Source organism: Phyllostomus hastatus, unplaced genomic scaffold, assembly GCF_019186645.2.
Source record: "Phyllostomus hastatus isolate PE091 unplaced genomic scaffold, TTU_PhHast_1.1 phas_contig_495, whole genome shotgun sequence".
NCBI classification, from domain to species: Eukaryota; Metazoa; Chordata; class Mammalia; order Chiroptera; family Phyllostomidae; genus Phyllostomus; species Phyllostomus hastatus.
This window is the reverse complement of record NW_025333895.1, coordinates 1,550,971-1,571,397: the sequence shown is the minus strand read 5'-3', so window position 1 is coordinate 1,571,397 and position 20,427 is coordinate 1,550,971. Positions and strand designations below refer to the sequence as shown.

Here is a 20,427-nt window from a genome sequence, read left to right as displayed (position 1 = left end):
GTGGCGACCTGCAGCCCGGGGGCCCGGAGTGCTCCTCGAGGCAACACCCGGGGTGTAACTGTTGGAACAGTGCTCGGCTCTGGGGCAGACTCTAACGAATCCCCACCCCCAGGCTGCAGGCCCCAGAGGACGGGGCCTCGGTCGGGACCTGGCACCAATCCTCCCTGAGCGAATGAATGAGCAAACAGACGAGCTGCAGTTTGCGTCCTAGGCCCGGCCGATTCTTCACCTGCTGTCCCCTTGAGACCCTCCCCTTCCCTCTCTGGAATCTGCCGGTCTCGTTCTACCAATTTGTCCCCAAAAATGCCACAGATGAGGCAGAAGAGGCAGGCACCCCTGGCTGGATAGGGGTGACCACCCTGACCTCCTACCCAGGTGTCAGCACTCAGAACCCGGGATCCACTCGCTGAAACCAGTTTCCCAGACCAATTGTGCCCAGGTGTCCTGGGTTGCTGGGGTGGGTGGGAGGAAGCCCTGGTGGATGCCTGGCTGTGGGGACCATGAGCCCACTGGGCAAATGTTCCACGGAGTCCCCCCCAATGGCAGGCAGGGGTGCTGGCACTCACAAGGACAGGAGGCCCCGCCCTACTGCCCCAGCTCAGGACAAGCCCAGTGTCCCACACAGCCCACAGCTGTGAGGTTGGATGGGCTTCCCGCCAGTGGCCGGGCCCTAGGTTCCCCAGGCGTTCCTGCACCCAGAGAGCTCACCGGGACACGAGTGCACGTCCCAGCACGCAGGCCTGTGTCTGGGGAGGAGCCAGCACGCCCCAAGGGCCGCAGTGCCCACTCCCTTCTCAGCCTCGGTTTCCTCATCTGTCCAGTGGAGACAATAAGCCTGGGTGGGATGATTTCTCAAAAGCAAAATGCTTTTCAGCTTTGCTTTCAGCTTTGCCTTCTTTGTTAATCCACCTCTTCGGTGAGGTCAGGGGCTGCAGAAGCTGAAGCACAGCGCAGCTCTGGGAGGGGCTGGGGCAGCCCCACGGCCCCGGTTCTTCCTCCGAGGAGCTCAGCGCTGCGCCTGCACACAGTGGGCCCTCAGGAGGCAGCTCCACTGTCTCCATACGGTGCCGCCCTGGGACTGGCTGTCTGTCCCCCACCAGTGTGGGGGGGCCCTCCTGAAAGTGGGGAAAGCTGCCTAATCTCACGTCCTCTGCACCCAGGCCAGGGGAGAGAGAAGGAAGGAACAGATGCCCTGTGGCCAGGCCGGGGCCCAGGAAAGCCAGCGCACCCCAACCCCTCTCCCTGAGGGAGGGACAGAGAGGCTAACGAGTGTGAGATGGCCTCCCTCCCGCCCCGCCCTGCCCCCACCGGAGGCTGCCCCGCCTGCCACGGCTGCAGAGACGCAGAGATGCGGGGCCCACTCTCCCAGCCCCACAATTTGTCTTGCAGCGGCTGCCGCTGCTTGGAGCGAGACGTGCGCTTGTAGCTCGTGCGCTGTGTATAGGCAAATCTTTCATTTTTCTTTCATTACGCCGGCGTGTACTGTCACTTAATTTTTATGTATGCCATCCTCCCTGACAAATATGATCTGCTGCCTGGTAATCCGTCTGACGCTCATCCCGCTCCTCTCGCTCTAATTACGGCTCCTGCGCCTGACACCAAGGCAGCCGCTCTGCCACCGCTGGGTACCGCACCTGTCAGCCCGGCCGTGGCATGACTAATGCCCTTTCATGCCAGCCCTGTGTTAGCAAACACAGAGGCATGGAGAGGCCGGGGGGGGCAGCAGGGGGAGAGGGGGTCTGCGTGGCACTGCCAGCGGGGCAGCGGCCCTGGAGAGGAGGCGGTTGCCGGGGCAACGTGGCTGCCACCACAGCGGCCCCACATAGTAGGTGTGCACAGATGTGTAATCCACACCCACGCACGGGTGAGGTGAGGAGGAGCCCTGCGCCCCTGGCATTCTTCCGGTCACGACCAACGGCAGTAACTGCAGTCCCTCCCCAGCTGCGTGTGCAAGGCTCCGTCAGCTGCTTGCAGAATCGCGCTGTGGAAAGGGGGTCTTCCTCCTGTGCCCTGGAGACTTCGGGTCCTGCACTTTGGCTCTGTGCTGTCACCCTCTCTTCTGGGACCGAGACCCCAGGAGGGCTCTGCCCACCCACCACGCCCCGCCAGCCGCTCCCTCTCCCTTGGAGGCCTCAGGAAGAGCCCGGTGCACAGACGCGGCACGTCCCCACGTTCCAGTCCCCCCTCATTAGCACGATAAGTGCAGCAGTCACGTCACAGACACGCGCTGTGGGCGGAGCCCGTATCCTCCCGTTCCTAACGAAGTGATCCTAACCGGCCCTGATGAGCGCCGCAGTCCCCCCGCCCCACACCCACACCCACCCCAGTGGGACGGAGGCGGGCTGGGACCTGGCTGACGGGGGACAGGGGGCGGTGGCTTGAACTCTTCCCTTGGACGGCTTGCCTCGAGTTTCTGGCCTTTCTGAAGCTCTTCAACCAGAGAGGTGAACGGTCCCGCACTGACAGACACCCTGATCCGCAGGGAGAGAAGGGTCTGAGGGGACCGGGAGAGACAAGGGGTCCCCCAGGAGCGAGTCGGTGGCCGAGCTCAGGCGGGAAACCCAGCAGCACCTCCCAAGGCTCCGGAGCCCAGTGCAGCAAGCTGGGGCCTGCACTGGAGGCTGGTCTCTGCCGCTGGGGACTCGGAGGAGCTGCTGGAGCTCCCCGGAGCTCAGGCTCCTCGCGGGCTCCTGGAGGCGAGAACCCAGGGGCGCGACCCCGTGGGATGGCGGCGCTCTCCTCTCGAGACAACGGAAGACCAGCAACGTGCCGGGTGTCCTCCAGCGTCAGATGCAACGGAGAGTTTCACAACCCATCCCCCACACTCACGTGTGCGTGCGCTCACACATACACTCACAGGCACTCACGAGCACATGTGTGCACACACTCATGCTCACGCGCTTACACTCGTTACAAACAGCTCGGAGCTGTCGGTCCCGAGGGCCACCACGGTGTGCGGTGCCCTGAGCGCCTCTCAGCCAGCAGGGCCTGGGTGCACAGCGACAGTTTCCACTGGGAAGGAGTGTCTTCCAGCAAGCACCCACCCCCTCCCCCCCCAGCCGGCACCAGAGGCCGTGTGTACGTGCGGCACGCTGCAGGCACCCGGGGTCAGAGGACGGGAGTCACTGGCTGGGGCCATGGAGTGGGGCGGAGGACACAGTGGTGTTCGACGGAGGTGTTCGCGGGCGCACAGGGAGGGGGGCCTGCGAGCACCTTCCCCTGCCCCACAAAAAAATAGCTGGGACAGCTTCGGGAACGGGGGACGCCCTGCTCGCCTTTGAAATGTCCCACGTGCCCTGGTGAACCGCGGGTTCTCTTGCTGCAACGCACAGGGAGTCCCATGTCTGTGTCCCCCTGGGCGGCTTTGCTGGCTACTCTGTTCTGGTCAGACGCAAAAGTCTCCAGTGCCCACCGTTCCCAGTCTCCCATCAGCCGTGCAGTCGGCACGCGGGTTCTGAAGCTCGACACGGCTTCACGTGACCCGAAACACACCCCCAACGCGGTCTCTGCCCCACAAGCCCTCGGCGCTCCCGCACTCCTGGGATGATGCCTGCCCCCCGAGCTCGGCATTCAAGGCCCCGCGGCCCTCCTTGCCCCCCCGAGGTCCTGGGGACCGGGCTCTCCAGCTCGCCCGGTTCCCCCGCTTGCCGCCCCACCCGCTCCTAGTCACTCCTCACAGTCCAGCCACACTGCCGCCTCCTCCGGGGAGCACTCAGCCCCCACAGCGTCAGAACGGCCCGTTTAAAAGACAGAAACTGGACATGGCTCAAACGTTCCCCAGCAGGAGGAGCGGCCTGAGTGCGGCGCAGCCACGGTGGAGCACCGCGCAGCAGCCGCGAGAGAGACGGAGCGACCGCCTCGTGCCGGGACAGGGCCACATCGCCCCGCTCCACACACGGGAGGGGCCAGCGGGCTGGAGGACACAGGGAAGACCCGAGCAGGGCCCCTCGAGGCTCGGTTTACTCCCTCCGAGCCACCGTTCTGAAGAGGCGAGCCGAGTTTCGGTTCTAAAGGCATTTCCTCTGCTCACTAACCAAAGGCTAGTGGGGAGACTGTTCATGTCTCCCCCGTGGGCCGCCCCACCCCCGGACCGGGGCTGTTGGGGCGCAGACAGGCCCCCTTACCCAGGGAGTGGGCCGCGGTGGTCTCGGAGCTGAAGAAGCGGCCCAGGCCGAGGTCCCCGAGCTTCACGATGCCCGTGGCCGTGATGAACACGTTGGCAGGCTTGATGTCTGCAGGGAAGGAGGAGGGGGTTGGTGGGGCATCGGAGGGGCGGAGGGAGGCAGAGTCCCTCGGGGGACGGGGGGCCCAGCCTCCAGTCCTGCGTCGCCCCCCCGTCCAGCCCTTTCCCCACCCACAGATGGGTCTCACTCCCCCTGCCTCTCAGGGCTGCCGCGGGGCCCGGCAGGGCAGGGGGCTTTGTGCTGTTGCTCCTCTTTAACAGCCGCGTCCCCGTACCCACGGCAGTGTCTGGCACAGGGCAGGCCGCCTGAGGATGTACTGACAAGTGGCTCGGGCCGTGGCTTGCACGCAGCAGGCGGGAGGACGCGGCTGGAACCACCGAGTGGAGGAATCGGTGAAGTGGCCCGTGTAAAGCACCCAGCACCCTTCCTGGCACCCAGAAGGCGTCTTCCTCACAACTCGGGATGATGTCAACTTCTGGAAACATTCCTCTGTCAGCATCTCATTTCCTTCGCCCCTGGCCAGCCGGCCCCTCCACCCCTCCTTGCTGCGACCCGCTCCATCGCTCCGTGCTGGCCCCTGGCTGGTCCTGGGGGCTGGCGACGGTGCACTGAGCGTGGCCCCTGTTCCCTGGGGCCCACGTGACTATCTGGCTTTTGGGACAACCCTCCGGGGGGAGGCCCAGGACACAGGGCAGGAGGTGTGTGGACGCAGTGTTGCCCAGGGCTATGCCCACTGCTGACCCTGCTGAGGGCAGACCAGACCACGACACCCGCTTGCCTGGGCGACACGAAGGGGTCAAACTTCCCCGGGGACGCCCTGAGGGGCCAGGAGGGCGGCGCGCACGCACCTCGGTGCATCACCCGGCGGGAGTGCATGTGCTCCACGGCGCTGCACAGCTGCACGAAGTACTTCCACACCGTCCTCTCGGGGATCAGCCGCTGCTGCTTCTTGAAGTACTGCCGTGGGGAGACAGACAGATGGACAGGCTTGGGTGAGGGGCTGAGAGGCGGGGCCGGTGGCGCCTGGCCCGGGGGACACGGTGGCTGTGTTTGCATCTCTACTGCAGCCCCGATCGCCCTCCGAGGTCCTCTGTCCCCTCTGTCTAGGGTGAGCTCCCTGAGGGCAGGACAGTCCTGGCCCAGAAGGCATGCGCCCATGGCTTTTCTGAATGGAGGCCTGGACCGCAGCTTGAGGTCTGCTCTCAATCATACTCTTTCTGGAACCTCCTGCACACTCATCTGTCTCCTCCCACTGGCCCACAGGGGTGGACTGGCCTGGCCTCTCTCTGCCCCACGGCACGGCCTGGCCCAGCATGGGGACACCTGAGACTCGCTTGGTGGTTAAATCACAGCTGCCCCCCACAGAGCTGCAAATCCCAGCCCATGTGCTTGGTCACAGAGACAGCAAGAACTTCAAGGAAAGAGGCCTGACATTCTCAGATGGACCCCTGGTTTCAACAGGAATTCACCTACTTCACCGCCTGAAAAAATACATGTAGTGCTCCAGAAAATAAAAAAACAAAAAACAAACAAAAACGAAACCCACCCAGGGTGCACAGAGTGGGCTGTAAGGAACCAGACGGTCCTGGAAGGAGCAAACAAGGAGCGTGTCCTGTCCCCAGTTCAGATCCACAGCCCCTTCCCACCCCATTGCACCCCGCTCCACCTGGGGGGTGTCCTGTCTCCCGTGAGCCAGGCTGGAATGGGGATGGGGTGGCAGCAATGGTGCACACACCAATAACCGCAGTCCCAGGTTTTTGTTCAGGGGCTTTTTGCTCGAGAGCACCCATCTTTTCCCAAAGCAGCCAGAGGCAACGCCCCGGGCTCCTCCCTCAGGGCAGCCACAAAGGCGCAGAGAAGGTGGGGACTGACTCTGGTCGTGCTCAGGCCTGGGAAAGGGGACGTGGGGTGGAGGACAGGACCCGATGAGCCGGCTCTCACCAAGCACCTGCCGTGAGCAGCCTCTGTGCGGGCGCGAGGCGGGGATGGCCGCGCCCATCTCGCCGACCAGCCAACATTGTAACTGGAACGTGGTGGAGTCACAGCGCAAGCCCGGGCCTTCTGCCCAGGACGGCCCGGCTCTTAACCCACTTCTGATGACGTCGCCCGATGAGGGGCTGCACTGAGAGATGTTCAGAACCTGCCCGATCGCCCAGCAGAGCTGGGGCAGTCACAGCCGGGGGGTCCCCCGGCCTGGCCCTAAAGCCCAGTGAGGCTCCCCTGAGGCTCCTGTCTCAGGGTGGGGCCCTCATGGGGGAGCTGCCCCCGGCTCCCAGCACAGGACCCCCCCCCCCACTCCCGCTGGGGCCACCCCAGGCTCGCGAGTTGGGCTGGGCCGGAGTGTTATGTACATGCCAATGTTAGTGAATCCTCATTACAGCATTTACGTGGGACACACAAGCCTGCGAGTGGTGATTTTCTAAATGTCACATCCTAGGAGCGCCGTGTGACATTTAGCGGGAAGCCACCGCGTCTCCGGTGGGTTTCGGGGTGGCGGCTGTTCCCGGCTGCAGCATCCGCTGCAAATCCTGCCCACACTGCGGCCGTGGCCGTGCTGCTTGGCCCCCGACTTTGGGGGCCTGGAGATGCAGTGTGGGTCCGCAGCCTCTGGCTCCCGCAGTGCCCCCCCACCCCCACCCCTCGGGACAGGGGTGGAAACTGAGGTTCGGGGAACACAGAGATCTGCTTTGCCCATCACCCCTGCCCCCGACTGTCGGGCTGCAGCCCCACTGCAGGGACTGAGGGGTCCCCAGGGGCCTGGGGTCTCCTGGGGCTGGCGGTACGTACGGTGCACAGTCCAGGGCGTCTTCTCTGTCACCTCCGCCCCCAGTCCTGCCCCCCACCCAGTCTTTCTTCTAGGGCACGAAGCTGACCACGTTTACTGCCACCAGGAGTCTCAGGGAGCTTCTCAGTGACCTCGGGGTGGGGTCCCAAATCCTGAGCCTGGACCACGAGGCCCTGAGTGGGCCAGTGCCTCTCCCTTGCCTCCCCCCATCACACACGGTTCCCCTGGGCCAAAGGGCCCCTCAGTGTTTCATCCCTCCAGGCTCTGGCACTGGACTTCGGGCCTCCCTTCAGGTGGGCTCAGGTGTCGCCTCCTCCAGGAAGCCTTACCTGGTTCACAAGCCCTGCACTTGGCTTGTTCTCACTGGCTCGTGACTGACTGTGCACAGCTCTGAACTGCCCCCCGACCCCACAGTTAGAAGACGAGCTCCCTGAGGGCAGCACCGAGGCTGGCAGCACCCCTCGGTCTCAGGATGGCCCGGCACACAGTGCGTGCCGGGTGCCTGCGTGTTCAAGGAGAAACAAAGTGTGTGTGTGGGGGGGGGCGGGGAGAAGGAAGAACTAAGACGTGATATAGCACATCTGTTCCCACCAGGGACCTGTGCGGAGATTAACATCCCTGCAACACACATTAATATGTCAACGGGAATATAAAAGCAGGTGATAACAGCTCAAGTAACGCCGCTTCGCAGCGACGCCCGTATTCCTAGGAGCCGAATTTCAGAAGAGCAAGCGCCGAGGAATTGCTCGATCCCCCGTGCCCGGTGGGAAAGACGGGGGACCCATGTCTGGCTCCGTGCCCGGTGCGGCCGGGAGCTGGGCGGGGGTGCGGGCTGGCCCGGCCCCGGTCAGGGGCAGTCAGACTGGGCCTGGGGGAGGGCGGCGATGGAGACCCACAGCGACAGCCTGCAGACCCCTGCTGGTCAAGCCAGTAGGACAGCACAGGCCCTGAGGGAGAAGCAGGGAGCAGGCCGGAGGGTCCCTCTGAGAGGCTGTGCTGCCTCAGGCAGGTGGCTAAGCCTCTCTGAACTTTGCTGTCTGAGGATAGTGTGGATCACTCAGTGAGTGATGCTGGTGGTCAGCACGGTTGCGGCCCACAGCAGGTGCTCCAGCAGTGGGGCTGCAATGGTCCCCAACTCCAGACTCATGGTGGGCCTGGTCCTGGTCCTGGACCCCAGAAGGCGGGGGTGAGGGGGCGGGGGCAGGGCGGGGCGGGGGGGCTGCTGTGGAATGCAGACTAAGAGCCAGGCCCGGCACCAAGCCTGCTCGTGAGAACTTGGCAAGTCGGTCAACCGCTCAGACACTCCGGGCCTTGGACGCTACGTGGGAATGACCATGGCCCTCAGGGGCTGGAGGGGCCTCAGGGAAACCAACTTGCGGACCATGTCCACTGGAGGGCCCCGGGTCTCGAAACAGAGACCTGGGCCACAGCCCGGGCTCTGTCCCCACGTTGCTGGGTATCCTCCAGAAAGTCTCCCAACCCCTCTGGGCTCAGTTTTTCTTCTGTAAAATGAAGCCACTGGACCCACACGACAGTTTCCCAGATCCCGAGAGTTGGTGGGCCTGACCTAACTCGGGGTTCTATGCTGCGCCTTCTGTGAGGCAGGGGAAGTGGCCGTGAGCCCCTGGCAGGCGGGGACAGCGGGGCGGCCTGGACGGACCCTCTCTGTCTACGGCTGGTCCTCTCACAGCAGATGGGGTCGGGGCCTCACAGGGCACTCTCAGGGCCGCGGCTGAGGCCTGTGCGTGTCAGCGGGGGGCCTGAGAGTCCCAGATATCGGAAGAAGGGCCGCCTGACCCTGGGCCGCTCCCAGACCCTGCCTGCCCCCCAGGCGCCCCCACCTTGATCATCTGTGAGAGGTCGCCCGCGTCAGCCAGCTCCAGCACGATGTTCAGCTCGTTGTCCTCAATAAACGAGTCCAAATACTTGATGATGTTCGGATGGTTCAGTTGCTGCCCAAGGAGAGAGAGGGGAAGGCAGAGTCCATGAGTTGGTACAGCCCCAGCACCTGCCCCGAGCTGGCACCCAGCTGGCACCTGCTAACGGGGCCCTGGCCTTTGCTGGAGGTGAGTGTCTTACAGAAAAGGCCTGTGCTCGGGAGTCAGGCAGAGCTGGGCGACACTAGGAAAGCCATTTTGCATATCTGAATCTCAGTTTCCTCATCTGTAAACTGGGCGCAATGCTGAGAAGAGTAGATGGAATAGTACCCTTGGGATGTCCAACAGAGTGACTGCACGGAGCTAATACTCAACAGGTGCTTATGGAAATGATCCTTCTCTTCCTCCTCCTCACCACCACCCACGACCCTTCCTTGGGGTGGGGTTGTCCCTGAGGCCCCAGGCCAGGCCTGGCTGCGATGGTGGCTGCTGAGGGATGGACAATGGCCCCCAGGAAGGACGGAGGGCAGGGCTGAGAGTACAGGGCCCGTCAATGTAAAGTCCCCTCTTCTTCAAATCTCCGCACTCGTGGCCTTTCAGATCTGCCCACCTCTTGGGGCTGTGCCCCGTGTCCAGCACTCGGTGGTGCTCAGAAACCGTGCCAAACTCGAGAATACACGGACCCATGCCTGCGTCCCCACGCTGCCTGCCTTCCTGCCCCGTGCCTGGCAGCCGCCGCACAGGGAGGTCTGGCTTTTGGGTCCCGGCATGAACGATAGGAACCATGTCGCCTGGTGGCCCGTCCGAGAATCAAGTTTCCCTCTGAAGGAAACACCTCCTGCCCCGGCACATCCTGTTGATGTCCACGCGCAGGCCGGGAGCTGGGGCAGCGTTCTCGCAGATGCTGGCGTTGCCCCGCCGTGACCGCAGGGCTGCCCCTGGCCGAGCACCTGGCACGCGCTGGGCTCCACACTGAGCTCCCCCGGGCACGGTCTCACCAACTCCCCGCACTCTGAAGACGGCACTGCCGTCATCGCCCCATTGCACAGTTGAGGAAACAGGCCCTGGACGGTCAGCAGCTTGCCCTCGGCCACACAGCTGGTGGGCAAGGGGTGTGCCCGCCTCCAAAGCCCATGCTGATTGGCTCTCAGCTGCCCCGCCTGGGGAAGGGACAGAGCTTCCTCCCCAGCCGGCCGGTCCCGGTCCGCACCATGCCGGGCCTGCTTCCCCGGAGGGGCTGCGCTCACACGTTTGTTTCTGCACCCAGGGACCCGCAACACACTGGCTCAGTCCACACGCGTGTACAATTCCTTACTCCATGGGGCAGCACGCGTGTGTTCTTGGTCACTAGTGGGGAGAGGCTGTGGGTGATTGGGACAGCTATTCCCCAGGGCTGGGTAATCAGGCAGAGTCCCCTGATCACAACGGGGTTCCAACCCTGACCCCCGTCACATACTATTCTAAAGTGTTATTTGAAGGGCATTTTGGACCTGCCACAGTTAAGGACAGATGCCTAAAAGCCTCTCTGCCCCAGCTCTGACACCGTGCCCCACTGATACCACATTGAAGTCCTGCCTGTGGCATCGAGGCCACCACGATAGGGCCCCTCAATCCGTGCTGTTGGGGTCCCTGCAGCAGGCTCATGCACTCTTCTCCGCCTCCCAGGTCCTGCATGGCCACTGCCTGCCACCCGCCTGCCCAGGGGTCCCCAGGGACGGGACCCTGGCCCCAGAGCCCAGGGCAGGGCCCGACGGATGAACTGCTCATCTGAAATTCCGCAGCTGTGACCTCAAAGGGTGTCACTGCCGCCAGCAGCCCCACTTTAAGACGCTACCAAGCAAGCCCTCCTGCCTCATGGGGAGGAAGGAAGGAAGGAGGACACTGCGTGAGCACCTGCTGTGCGCTCCACGGCGCCAGGCCCTCTTCGCTGTTGTTTTATTTAATGCTCTCAACCTGCCTGCATCCTGCGAGGCAGGTGCTCTCACTGTCGGGCAGATGGGCCAGCTAAGGCTCAGGGAGGTTAAGTCACTTGCTCAACGTAACACAGCTCATAAATGAAGATATCGGGATTTGAACCCAGGTTCCCGGGCCTCCGAAGTCTGTGCCTTTTCTCCTCCCCCAGCACTTCTGAGATCCCAGCAGAACCCTAGGCCCGGGAAGTAGGGAGGGATGCCCGGGAAAGAGCAGCCCCAGGCCAGGGCCAAGTCGAGGCCAGAATGTCCCACAGTCTCTGACTGTAGGGGAGCCAGCAAGGACCACAGGTGCCACCATGCTCCCCCTCTGCGTGCCTCATGCTGGACGGGCCCCGGCACGCCTGGGTCTTGTGCACCCTGGTCCAGCCAGCCCAAGTCCACAGAGGGGTCTGTCCTGTGCAGGGCACTCACCTTCAGGAGGCCGATCTCCTTGACGCAGTCCTGCCTAGCCTTGGCGTCCATCATCTCGAATATCTTGGGTGAGAGGAAAAAGAGAAATAGGTTGGTTTAGACGAGATCAGGCGCGCTCAGGGGGGTGTGGCCGTAGACAATAGGTTGGATTAAAACCCAGGACCCGAGTTCCAGTTTACCCACCTCCTTGCCAAGGGACCCTATCCCGTAAGGACAACAATTCTGTTGGTAACCGCCCTGCCTGGTTTCAGGAGCTGTAACCCCCCATGGCTAAGGCTGAGTGAGTGACCTTTAGACCATAAGCTACTAAGGAGACAAAGCTTATCTCCCTGGCAGGGGTACCGCCTCTGCTCCTTTACTTCATCCATAACTGGCCCCCAATATTTGATTGGTTAGCCAATGGTGGGTAAGATTCCTCATGGGAGGGACGACCTAAGACAGGCATGATCACAGGGGGGCCCCAGGGAAGGACTTGGGGGGCTATAGCAAAAGGGGTGATGGACCCTTGCCCTTTGGCTTTGACATAGCCCGAGTCCTCATTCTGTCTGCGAAAAGTCTCCTAATCTCTTGGCTGCCTTACTTGCCCTGCCTGACTTAAGCCTGAAACAATGACAGAGGGCGGTGCAGCCCTGTGCTAGAAAGGGCAGGTTCCCTAGGCGATCAGGCCTAAGAAAGAATACAAAAAATCCTGTGAAACCTGCTTTGCTAAGAATGCTCTCAATTAAATGATAAGGGTCCCAGCAGGAAATGAGTTTGTTTCCCAAAGTTTTGTAGCCCTTTAGCTAACAGACCCTGACTCAGAATAGGCCGTCACAGTTCTTTGTATGTTATTTAGTGTTTGAGCCTTACTGCCTGACAATGATTAATGAGCTGTACCTGTATTCCTGTGCAAAACAAACCCAATAAAAGCACATTGAGGAACAGGCTCCTGGCCCTTCTCCTTTGAGAGATGGGCCACCTTTCCTCCCCAAGCAGATCATGTCTCGATAGACTTATTCTCATCCGTGGCGGCCGGCGGGCCCCCCCACAAGTTCTGCTTAGTGGGCTCCCACCACGTGCCAGGCTGCCTGCTTCGGGCTGGCTCCCACCAGACAGGAATTACCGTCACTGACTTACAGAGAAGTCCAGTGACGTGCTGAGGTCGCACACTGAGAAGTGGCGCCAGGAGACACACTCAGAGCCTCAGTCCTCACTTGTATAAATGAGGCCGATAGCCTGAGCTGGACAGAGAATGGGGGTACAACCCGTGGCACCTTTCCCCTCCTGACCCCCCATCCTCCAGTGCTCACTCGGGTGTGTCCTCTCAGCACCTTCTGACCTGAAGGACAAACCGAGGGTCGACAGGCCAGCAGCCCCGCCACAAAACCCGTCCTGGCCCAAAGGAGCCGAGACAGACAGAGAGGGAGAGCCCAGGCGAGCCCCTCCCTGGAAGATGAAGAGCAGAGGGCGGGCCTTCCCTGAACACAGGAGCCCGTCCGTCTGGCCTCCGGCGACTGGAGCCACGTGCGAGTCACAGACCAGCAAGGACACAGGGATGCTACGATCCTCAAGCTGCAGTGCTTTGCCTGCAACTGCATCTTGAGTTGCCTTTTCTCTCCTGGGCCTCCTCGGCGGCCCGGGCTGCTGATCTCATTGAGAGATACGGGGCGGGAAAACTCTGCTGGAGGATTCAAAACCGTTTCCCGCAGCAAAGCAGCGTTCCCACGGGCCCAGTGGCTCTCACAGGAACGCCGCTTAAACCCGTCTGCTTGACTCCCCGCTGCCACTTAGGAGACACGCAGGTCAGGGAGGACACTGGAGTCCAGGACGGACTGGCAGTGCAGGCAACGGGGTCAGTGGGACTTAGCTCCTTCTGTGGCCCTGGTGAGGTGTTCCCAGCTCTGCCCTGGTTTCCTCATCTGGAAAATGGGATGCTAATCCCCACCCACAAGGGCTGCCATCAAGGTTCCATGAGCCCCTCGCAGGACCCGGTACATAGCAGGTGCCCAGGGCACACTCATTATTTTTCCTTTACAGCTCACACCGTAAGCTTTCAGGAGTTTTCAGGAGTCCACCTGAGCCTCTCCGCAGCCTGGTGAGCTCACATGCAGAGGAAGGGCAGGGAAGGGAGGGGAAGGAGGGGCCGGCCCAGGGCCCCCATGTTCAGACACAGTGGTCAGCTCCTGCAATACAGCTTCGACCCCAGGGGCTCGCTGGCTCACCTGCACCTTCTTCAGAGCCACCGTCCTCCTGTCCAGCAGGCAGGTGGCCTTGTACACCTCGCTGAACTGCCCTCGGCCGATCTTCTTCTCGATCTGGAAGTCTGCCAGCGAGCAGCGGAAAGACAGGGCGTTCAGGTGCTTCTGGAGGGGACAGACAGAGGGCATCAGGGTCCGGCCAGGCCGAAGTGGAGGCAGCTGCCTGTTCCCAGCACCCCTCTAAGGTGAAGGAGGGGCTGTGATCGCCAATCCCACTGCCAGGGCCTCCATCAGCCCCCCTCACACCGCCCCCCCACCCCCGCCGCGTGCTCTTTGATCCCCACAATGACCCCAGTCTGCAGATGAGAACCCGAGGCTGCTGGCTCCCTCCACAGCCCTTCCTCCACCCCCTTTATCAGGACCTTTATCAGGTCCTGTCTGCCTCTCACTGCCCACCCCTCACCACGGGCCTCTCCGAAAGTGGGCTCCTGACTTAGTCCCCTCCATGTCCCCTGAGCGAAGGCTCTGACCTGCTCAGAGCACGTGCCGGGGCCTGTTTGTTCAACGACACAGTGGAATGTGCTCAGAACAGCCTGGGGCACGTGGGACTTGGTGAGCCGCTCACCGTCGCTTCTGTGAGTGCAGCCGAAACCACACACCCGCAGGGAAAGGCAGCATGCTCGGCACCCGGAGGAACCATGCGTCCTCGTGAAAACAGCGGCACGCTGTCGTGTAACGGGTCCTACTGTGTGTCATTTACTGTGCTGGCTGCTTAGACAGACTGTATGGCTTACATCTGCTAACGGCCTTGTAAATAAAGCAAGGCTTGTTAATCCCATTTTATACACAAGGAACGGGAGGCCCGGTCACACAGCGAGTCAGTGGGGAGCTGGGACTCGAACAGCCGGCCGATCTAGTGCCCTAGAGCTGGCTGGGTGACTCAAGGCAGGGCCCCTCCTCTCTGGGCCTCAGTTTCCCCTCTGGGACTTGAGGTGTCTGAAGGATGTGATCTCCAAGGGCCCTGGCTCTGGGAACCCTGGGCTGCCTCTCTCCAGGATGAGCAGCTGGGGCTCCCAGCACTCTCCGCCCAGCCCAGGGACGTGCCCTGGGGGCCAGGCTGCCCACTCGAAGGCCTCCAGAACCTCCCAGAGGACACGGGTGACATCCCAGGGTGACATCCCAGCCGGCATCACTGACACTCCAGCTGCACATCTGCATATGCGATGACCCAGATTTGCATTTCCTGTCACAACCCATTCAACCTAATTAGAGGAATGAGCTCCCCGTGGTGGGGCAGGTTACTCAGGCAGCAGCACCCGGCGGCGAGGGTACCTGGAAGGGGTTGGGATGGGGTCCTCCCGGGGCCGCCTCTGCTCAGGTGGGGGCACTGCAAGACACAGGGCTCGTGGGTGCAGCCGCCTGCGCCAGCAGAGCCCTGACCCCGATTTAACTCAGAGGCTGTGAGTGGAAAAGGAGAAGGTGAGCTGAGTTCTTGCCCCAGAAGGCCAGGCCTCTCTCTGTCACCACCTCCGAGGCATTCCTCCATAATGGGTCAGCCCTTGCAAGGTCCGTCTTGCCCCTGCCGCTGAGTGAGGCCATCCGTACCCTGGACGTAGAACAGCAGCCTCAGGATTCCCTGGGCGCCCCAGAAGGCGATGTTGGAGATAAGGCTCCCTGGAGCGCTACACTGCTGGGCAGACCCAGGGCTGGCCCCAGACAGCGCACCCCACGGCGGCTCCCAGTAATCACCCTGACAGCCTTTCTGAAAACTGTTCATCTATGCTTACCATCCCCTGTTAGGTCCGGGGCTCTGTGCTCACTCCTGGGGAAAGGAAACACAACTCCAAGGGCACAGGTTGGCAGAGGCTGAGACACTGACACTGGCGCCCAAAGCTTGGGTTCAAGTCCACGTTCTGCCCCTTCCTGGGGCAGAAACGGGCCTCAGGCCTCAGTTTCCTTATCTGTGCAACTGAGATAGTGACAGTACCCCGTTCAGAGGGCTGCCGGGGGGTTCAGTCAGTTAATACACAAAAGCACTCGGCACACAGGAAACGCGGTGTGTTATGACTGTTACAGGTCTTGGCGTCTCGGAAGGTCTGCAGAGCAGCAGCCCTTGCTCCCCAGGGGGCCAGGAAGAACCGAGTCTACAGGGTGTGTGCAGCCCCTGGGGGGGGCGGGGGGGGGCCCAGCCCAGGACACAGGTGCAGGGCGTCCTCACTGCCGCTGTCAGCATCGCCCCCGCCCCCATCCCCACGGAGGGTCTGCACCGAGGGGACTTCCAGCTCTGGGCTCTTTGACTGTGACCGTTAGAGTGAGGTTTCCAATATAGGAATCAGATCCTCGGCATATCACTTCCAGGGTGCTGGACGCCGTGCTGGATGTTTGCAGTCGACCATCGCACGTAGTCTCCGTGGCGCCATTGCGCAGGTGGGGAACACCGAGGCCCAGAGAGCTCATTTACCCAGCGTCACCTGCTACGGTAAAGCGGCGAGGCTGACGTGCCCCCTGCAGCCTCCTGCTTTCACTGTCCCCTGTGTGGGCCATCTGGGACCGTCTGCCAACGGACAGTGCTCCCCTGGCCCCGCTGCGCTGTGGGCACCAGAGGCCGTTTCTGACTTCTCATTCCTCTTCCCACCGCACCCAGGGCGGGAGCCCTTTCGTTCTCCCCCAAAGGGAGAGGGTGAGGGGAGGCGGCAGGGATGCTGAGCCGGGCTCTGCTGCCCAGTGTAGGGGGCCGGACGGAGAAGGCCCGCCGTGCTTGGAGGTCATACACCTCACAGAGAAGGGGAGCCTCTGGGAACACTCTGGAAGGCTGGGGCAGAACCGGGGGCCACGGAGAGGGCCCAGGCCCCGAACTACCTCTATCCCCAGCCCCACTCTCCCAGGAAATGCTGCCAGCCTTCTCGGGCCACGGCCGGACCTACGGGGAGGGGGTCTCTTCAGCACCCCTTCCCAGAAAGCTTGGAGAAACGCAGCTTTCTTCCCCAAGTCAGATCGAATTAGGCCCCAAATGCCCACCCCCTCCAACCCTGTGCTAATTTGAGTTTAAAATGTTTGGAGCAAAATAAGCCTCGACCATCGACAAATTCTTTTTTCTTTTCTTTTCTTTTTTTTTAAACAGGAGCACAAAATTACATGTTAAAAGAATAAAAATGCATTCGCCCAATTAATTTTCTGAAATCTCATTAAAAAATTTAGCCTGACTAAGTCAGACTTCTGACCTGAATTTTAATCATCTTTACACTGGATGGGTCTTTTTTTTTCCCTGATATTTGCAATGCATCATTAATTTTAAGGCAACAGCTCCGACGCGTTCAGAAAGCACACTTCATCCGAGTGACATTTCCCGTAAACGAAGTTCACCTTTACAGACATCTGACATCCTGCGCGGGGAACGTCTGATGGAGCCGGTGTCTGCGTACACGGCCGCGTGTTTGAAACCGGCGCCGCACGAAAGGGCGCGATCTACAGAGAGCCCACGTCTGCGGGGCGACCCCACTCAGCCCCTCAGGGCGGGCTAATTTCCAACACCTGCAGGGGCAGGCGGGGCCACACGCCAGCCCAGAGGGCCTCCTGGCTCTGCTCCTCCGCGGGGGGCGGGCTGCGCAATGGAGTTCTGAGTAAGACCCCTTCTCTGAGCTGGCAGAACGGGGGGGGTGGGGCAGAACGAGGTAAGTGCGAGGTGTCACACTGTGGGCGCACCCGCCCCCATGACCGCCTCACCCCGGACACCCACACGTGGCTCCGTGAAACAGAGAGCAAGACGCTCCAGCCGCAGGAGACGCTCGACGAGGAAATCTGCAGTCACCTTGGCTGCAGCGGCTCCCCAGGCCGAGCCTGTTAACTGAGCCCAGGGAGAGCGGGGCGTAATCAAACCCGCGGAGGAGAGGACGTGGGACCGGCTCCAGCTGACTGACAGGCGACGTCTTGAGGACTCAGGTCTTATGGAGCGTCAGCCACCACGCAGGAGGCTGGACGCGTCCTGAACCGCCCCCTCTCCCTCATCCCTTCCCCACCAAAAGCAGATCGTTTTTTCCTCCTGGAAGCCTCTGCAATCTTCCCTCCGGTGTCCGGCCTGTTTAAGGCTAAACCCAAACCCTGCCTACTTCAAACCCATAATGGGCTCCCCATCTGTCCCATGACAAATGCCAAATGACACAGCGCAGATTCCAGGCCTTTCAGAAATACGGGTCATACAACCTTATCTAAGCACCAGCATTTGAAACACTTAGTCTAACCCCGAGGGTCTGGCCCTTTCCCTCTCCTGGAACACGCAGACCTAAGGCAAAAATGAGACAAGCACTTGCTGAATTTACAGCGAAGCAAACACTTCTTCAATTTTTAATGGCCATCAATATTTGGTCATTAAATCTTATCTAACTGCCACCCTTGGTTTAGGAAGGCTCTCGCAAAGCTCTGGGCCCGCGCAGTGCTGTTGGGGTGACAGCTGTCCTCTTCTCCCGCGTGCTCAGGCGCACCCTTCTCCCTCCGCCCAGGGACGGACACGACAGAGCTTGGCGCGTCCCAGGCAGGTTTGCAAAGACTTTCCAGATGGCAGACGCATTAGCCAAGTCTTCCCCCGATGAGAACACCTTTCTTCTTCTTGGAAATTCGTGTGGTTCTTAGTGGGTCAGTGGACCCTTGCATCGCATTCCTGGTGAAAATGCTCTGTAGCAACATGGTAGAATCACAAAGCATAGATCATTTTAAGCTCTTTCCCTCAACTTCGTTCATTCATTCAACACCTCAATAAAAGCAGGCATGTTCAGCTTTTCCAAGTATATATGAATTTCACATATGATGCTGCCAGGTTCGGCAAACATATTTTCACATGCTATAAAGCTCCTTGAAGTGAACAAATCACATGCCTTGGCACAGAGGGGTAACACAAACCACAGTCTGAGCCTTTGCGAAATTTTTCTTTTTACACTAGGGGTATTTCCAGCTCTGGGCTCCTTAGCTGCGAAAACTAAAATAAAGTTTACAATATAAGAATAAGATCCGCCCTGGCTGGTGTGGCTCAGTGGATTGAGTGCTGGCCTGTGGACCAAAGGGTTGTGGGTTCGATACCCACTCAGGGCACATGCCTGGGTTGTGGGCCAGGTTCCTCAGTTGGGAGTATACAAGAGACAATCACACATTGATGTTTCTCTCCCTCTCTTTCTCCCTCTCTTCCCCTCTCTCTAAAAATAAATAAATAAAATCTTTATAAAAAAAGAATAAGATCAATGGCGTATCATTTCCAGGATGGTGGATGCCGTGCTGGATGTTTAAAGTAGACCATCTCATGTAGTCTTCAAGGCCCCGTTGCACAGATGAGGAAACTGAGGCTCAGAGAGGTTGTCTGTGGGATGGAGTTGGGAACTGACCCCAGCCTGGTCCAGCATACAGCATTCTTACCCTCATGGAGCCTGGCTCCTCCCACCAAGAACGATTCCAGGGAAACGGCAATGCCACCTACCACAGAGGAAAACGCCTCTGCCGTTAGATCCAGGTGCTTCCATGTCCCGAAATAGGCAAGATTAAACACCCTGATATCTCCCCAGAGGGTGTTCAAACACCAGACGAGGGGGAGAGGAAGTGCCCGACTCTCCTGGGTCCAGCCTGACCTGCCGCAGTCCCAGTGCCAGCACCGCTGTGCCTGGTTCTGCAAACCTGGCCAGACGCTGGCGGGACTGGAGCATCCTCACCGACAGCCCGGCCACCCGCCGGCATCGGGGAACTGTATCTAATTGCACTTAACTACGTCACGACCGTTCCAACACGTGCGGCGGCGAGACACCGCGGACACTGCCGCCGCCGCAGCCCAGCGCCGGCTCTCCGTGTTCGTGAAATAATTACAAGGCCCTCTCCTCTGCCAAATGAGGCTGTAATTAACCCTAATTGCTCAAAATGCAACTGGCTAATTCTGGGAGATTAATCAAGGGGGACTCGATTGTTAGTGAAGGACTTAATGTGACAAATCGCTACATCGCAGGGGAGGCCCCGCTGCCCCCAGCGTCGCGGAGATGCCCCGGTGCACTCTGGGCCGGCAGTGTCCACGGGCTGCCCGTATTCCGGGACCTGCCTCCCCAGTCGCTCCCAGTGCACGCGATGCCTCTGTGTGGATCTGCTATAGAGATGCTCCTTCCCTGGGGCTGGCGCAGCGCACACCAGGGAGCCTGGCTCGAGGAGAGCTCGGGGGCAGGAGGAGGATCTCAGACCCGCCTGCTCCCTTGACCAGGCGCCTTTGCGCAGGCGCGTGACCTGTCTCTCTGTCCCTGGCAACCCTGCGCCATCAGGGCAGACACTATCCCGTCTGCAGCCTTCCAACAGGAACTAGGTGGTTAGAAGCTGTGACAATCCTTCCGCAGCTCAGGATGGTGGCCGTCGCTGTCTGCCCCTGATTTAGGTCTCACAGCCCTGGGGACAAAACCCGACCCTGGACAATTACTCTTCATCATTCCAGGCTGCCCACAGGGCACCACAGCCTCTGGCCCAGGCTGCTCCACCCAAGCTCTCTGTCCCCTCCATGCCTCTGCATGCCACTTCCTCCAGGAAGCCTCTCTGGCTTCAGATCAGGTGCTTTGCTGGAGCTTCAGTGGCTCCCAAGTTTCTTCTCCCTCCCTGCCCTCCTCTCCCGCCCCTGAGACTGAGCTGTACAGAGCAGCACATTAACTCAGTAGGCACGAGGGGCTCCTTGGTGCCTGGCCCAGGGTGGTGCAGCCAGCAAAGCCCCACTCCAGAGGACTCTATCCGGGGAGGGAAGGAGACCAAGAAACCAGTCCCCGGGTGGGATGTGACCATGGCTGTGACCTGGTGCCTGTGTACAGGTGTGGAGGCAGCATGGAAGAAGAGTTGGCGGGGAGCAGGAAGGCTCTCCAGAAGCAGTGGCATTTGGACTGAGGCCTCAGGAGGAACTGGGGAGGGCACTCCAGGCCCAGGGGACAGCAAGGGGTATGTATGGGAGCGACTCAGAACCCCAAAAGCCACCTTTGGGAAAGCTGGGAAAGCCTTCCTGGCTCCCCAAGGTCTACAGAG

The 20,427-nt window shown here is 60.8% G+C and overlaps 1 protein-coding gene across 3 annotated transcripts in view; it reads right to left on the bottom strand.

Moving 5' to 3' along the window:
• Positions 1-20,427, bottom strand: part of NEK6 (NIMA related kinase 6) — a 72,953-nt gene that overhangs the window by 14,347 nt on the left and 38,179 nt on the right. For all 3 annotated transcript variants that reach the window (XM_045846033.1, XM_045846032.1, XM_045846031.1), the window contains exons 3-7: positions 13,432-13,572; positions 11,231-11,293; positions 8,811-8,921; positions 5,033-5,141; positions 4,125-4,232 (exon numbers count right to left, since the gene is read on the bottom strand). In XM_045846033.1, the coding sequence (XP_045701989.1) occupies positions 4,125-4,232; positions 5,033-5,141; positions 8,811-8,921; positions 11,231-11,293; positions 13,432-13,572 (532 nt within the window). The remainder of the gene's footprint in view (positions 1-4,124; positions 4,233-5,032; positions 5,142-8,810; positions 8,922-11,230; positions 11,294-13,431; positions 13,573-20,427) is intronic.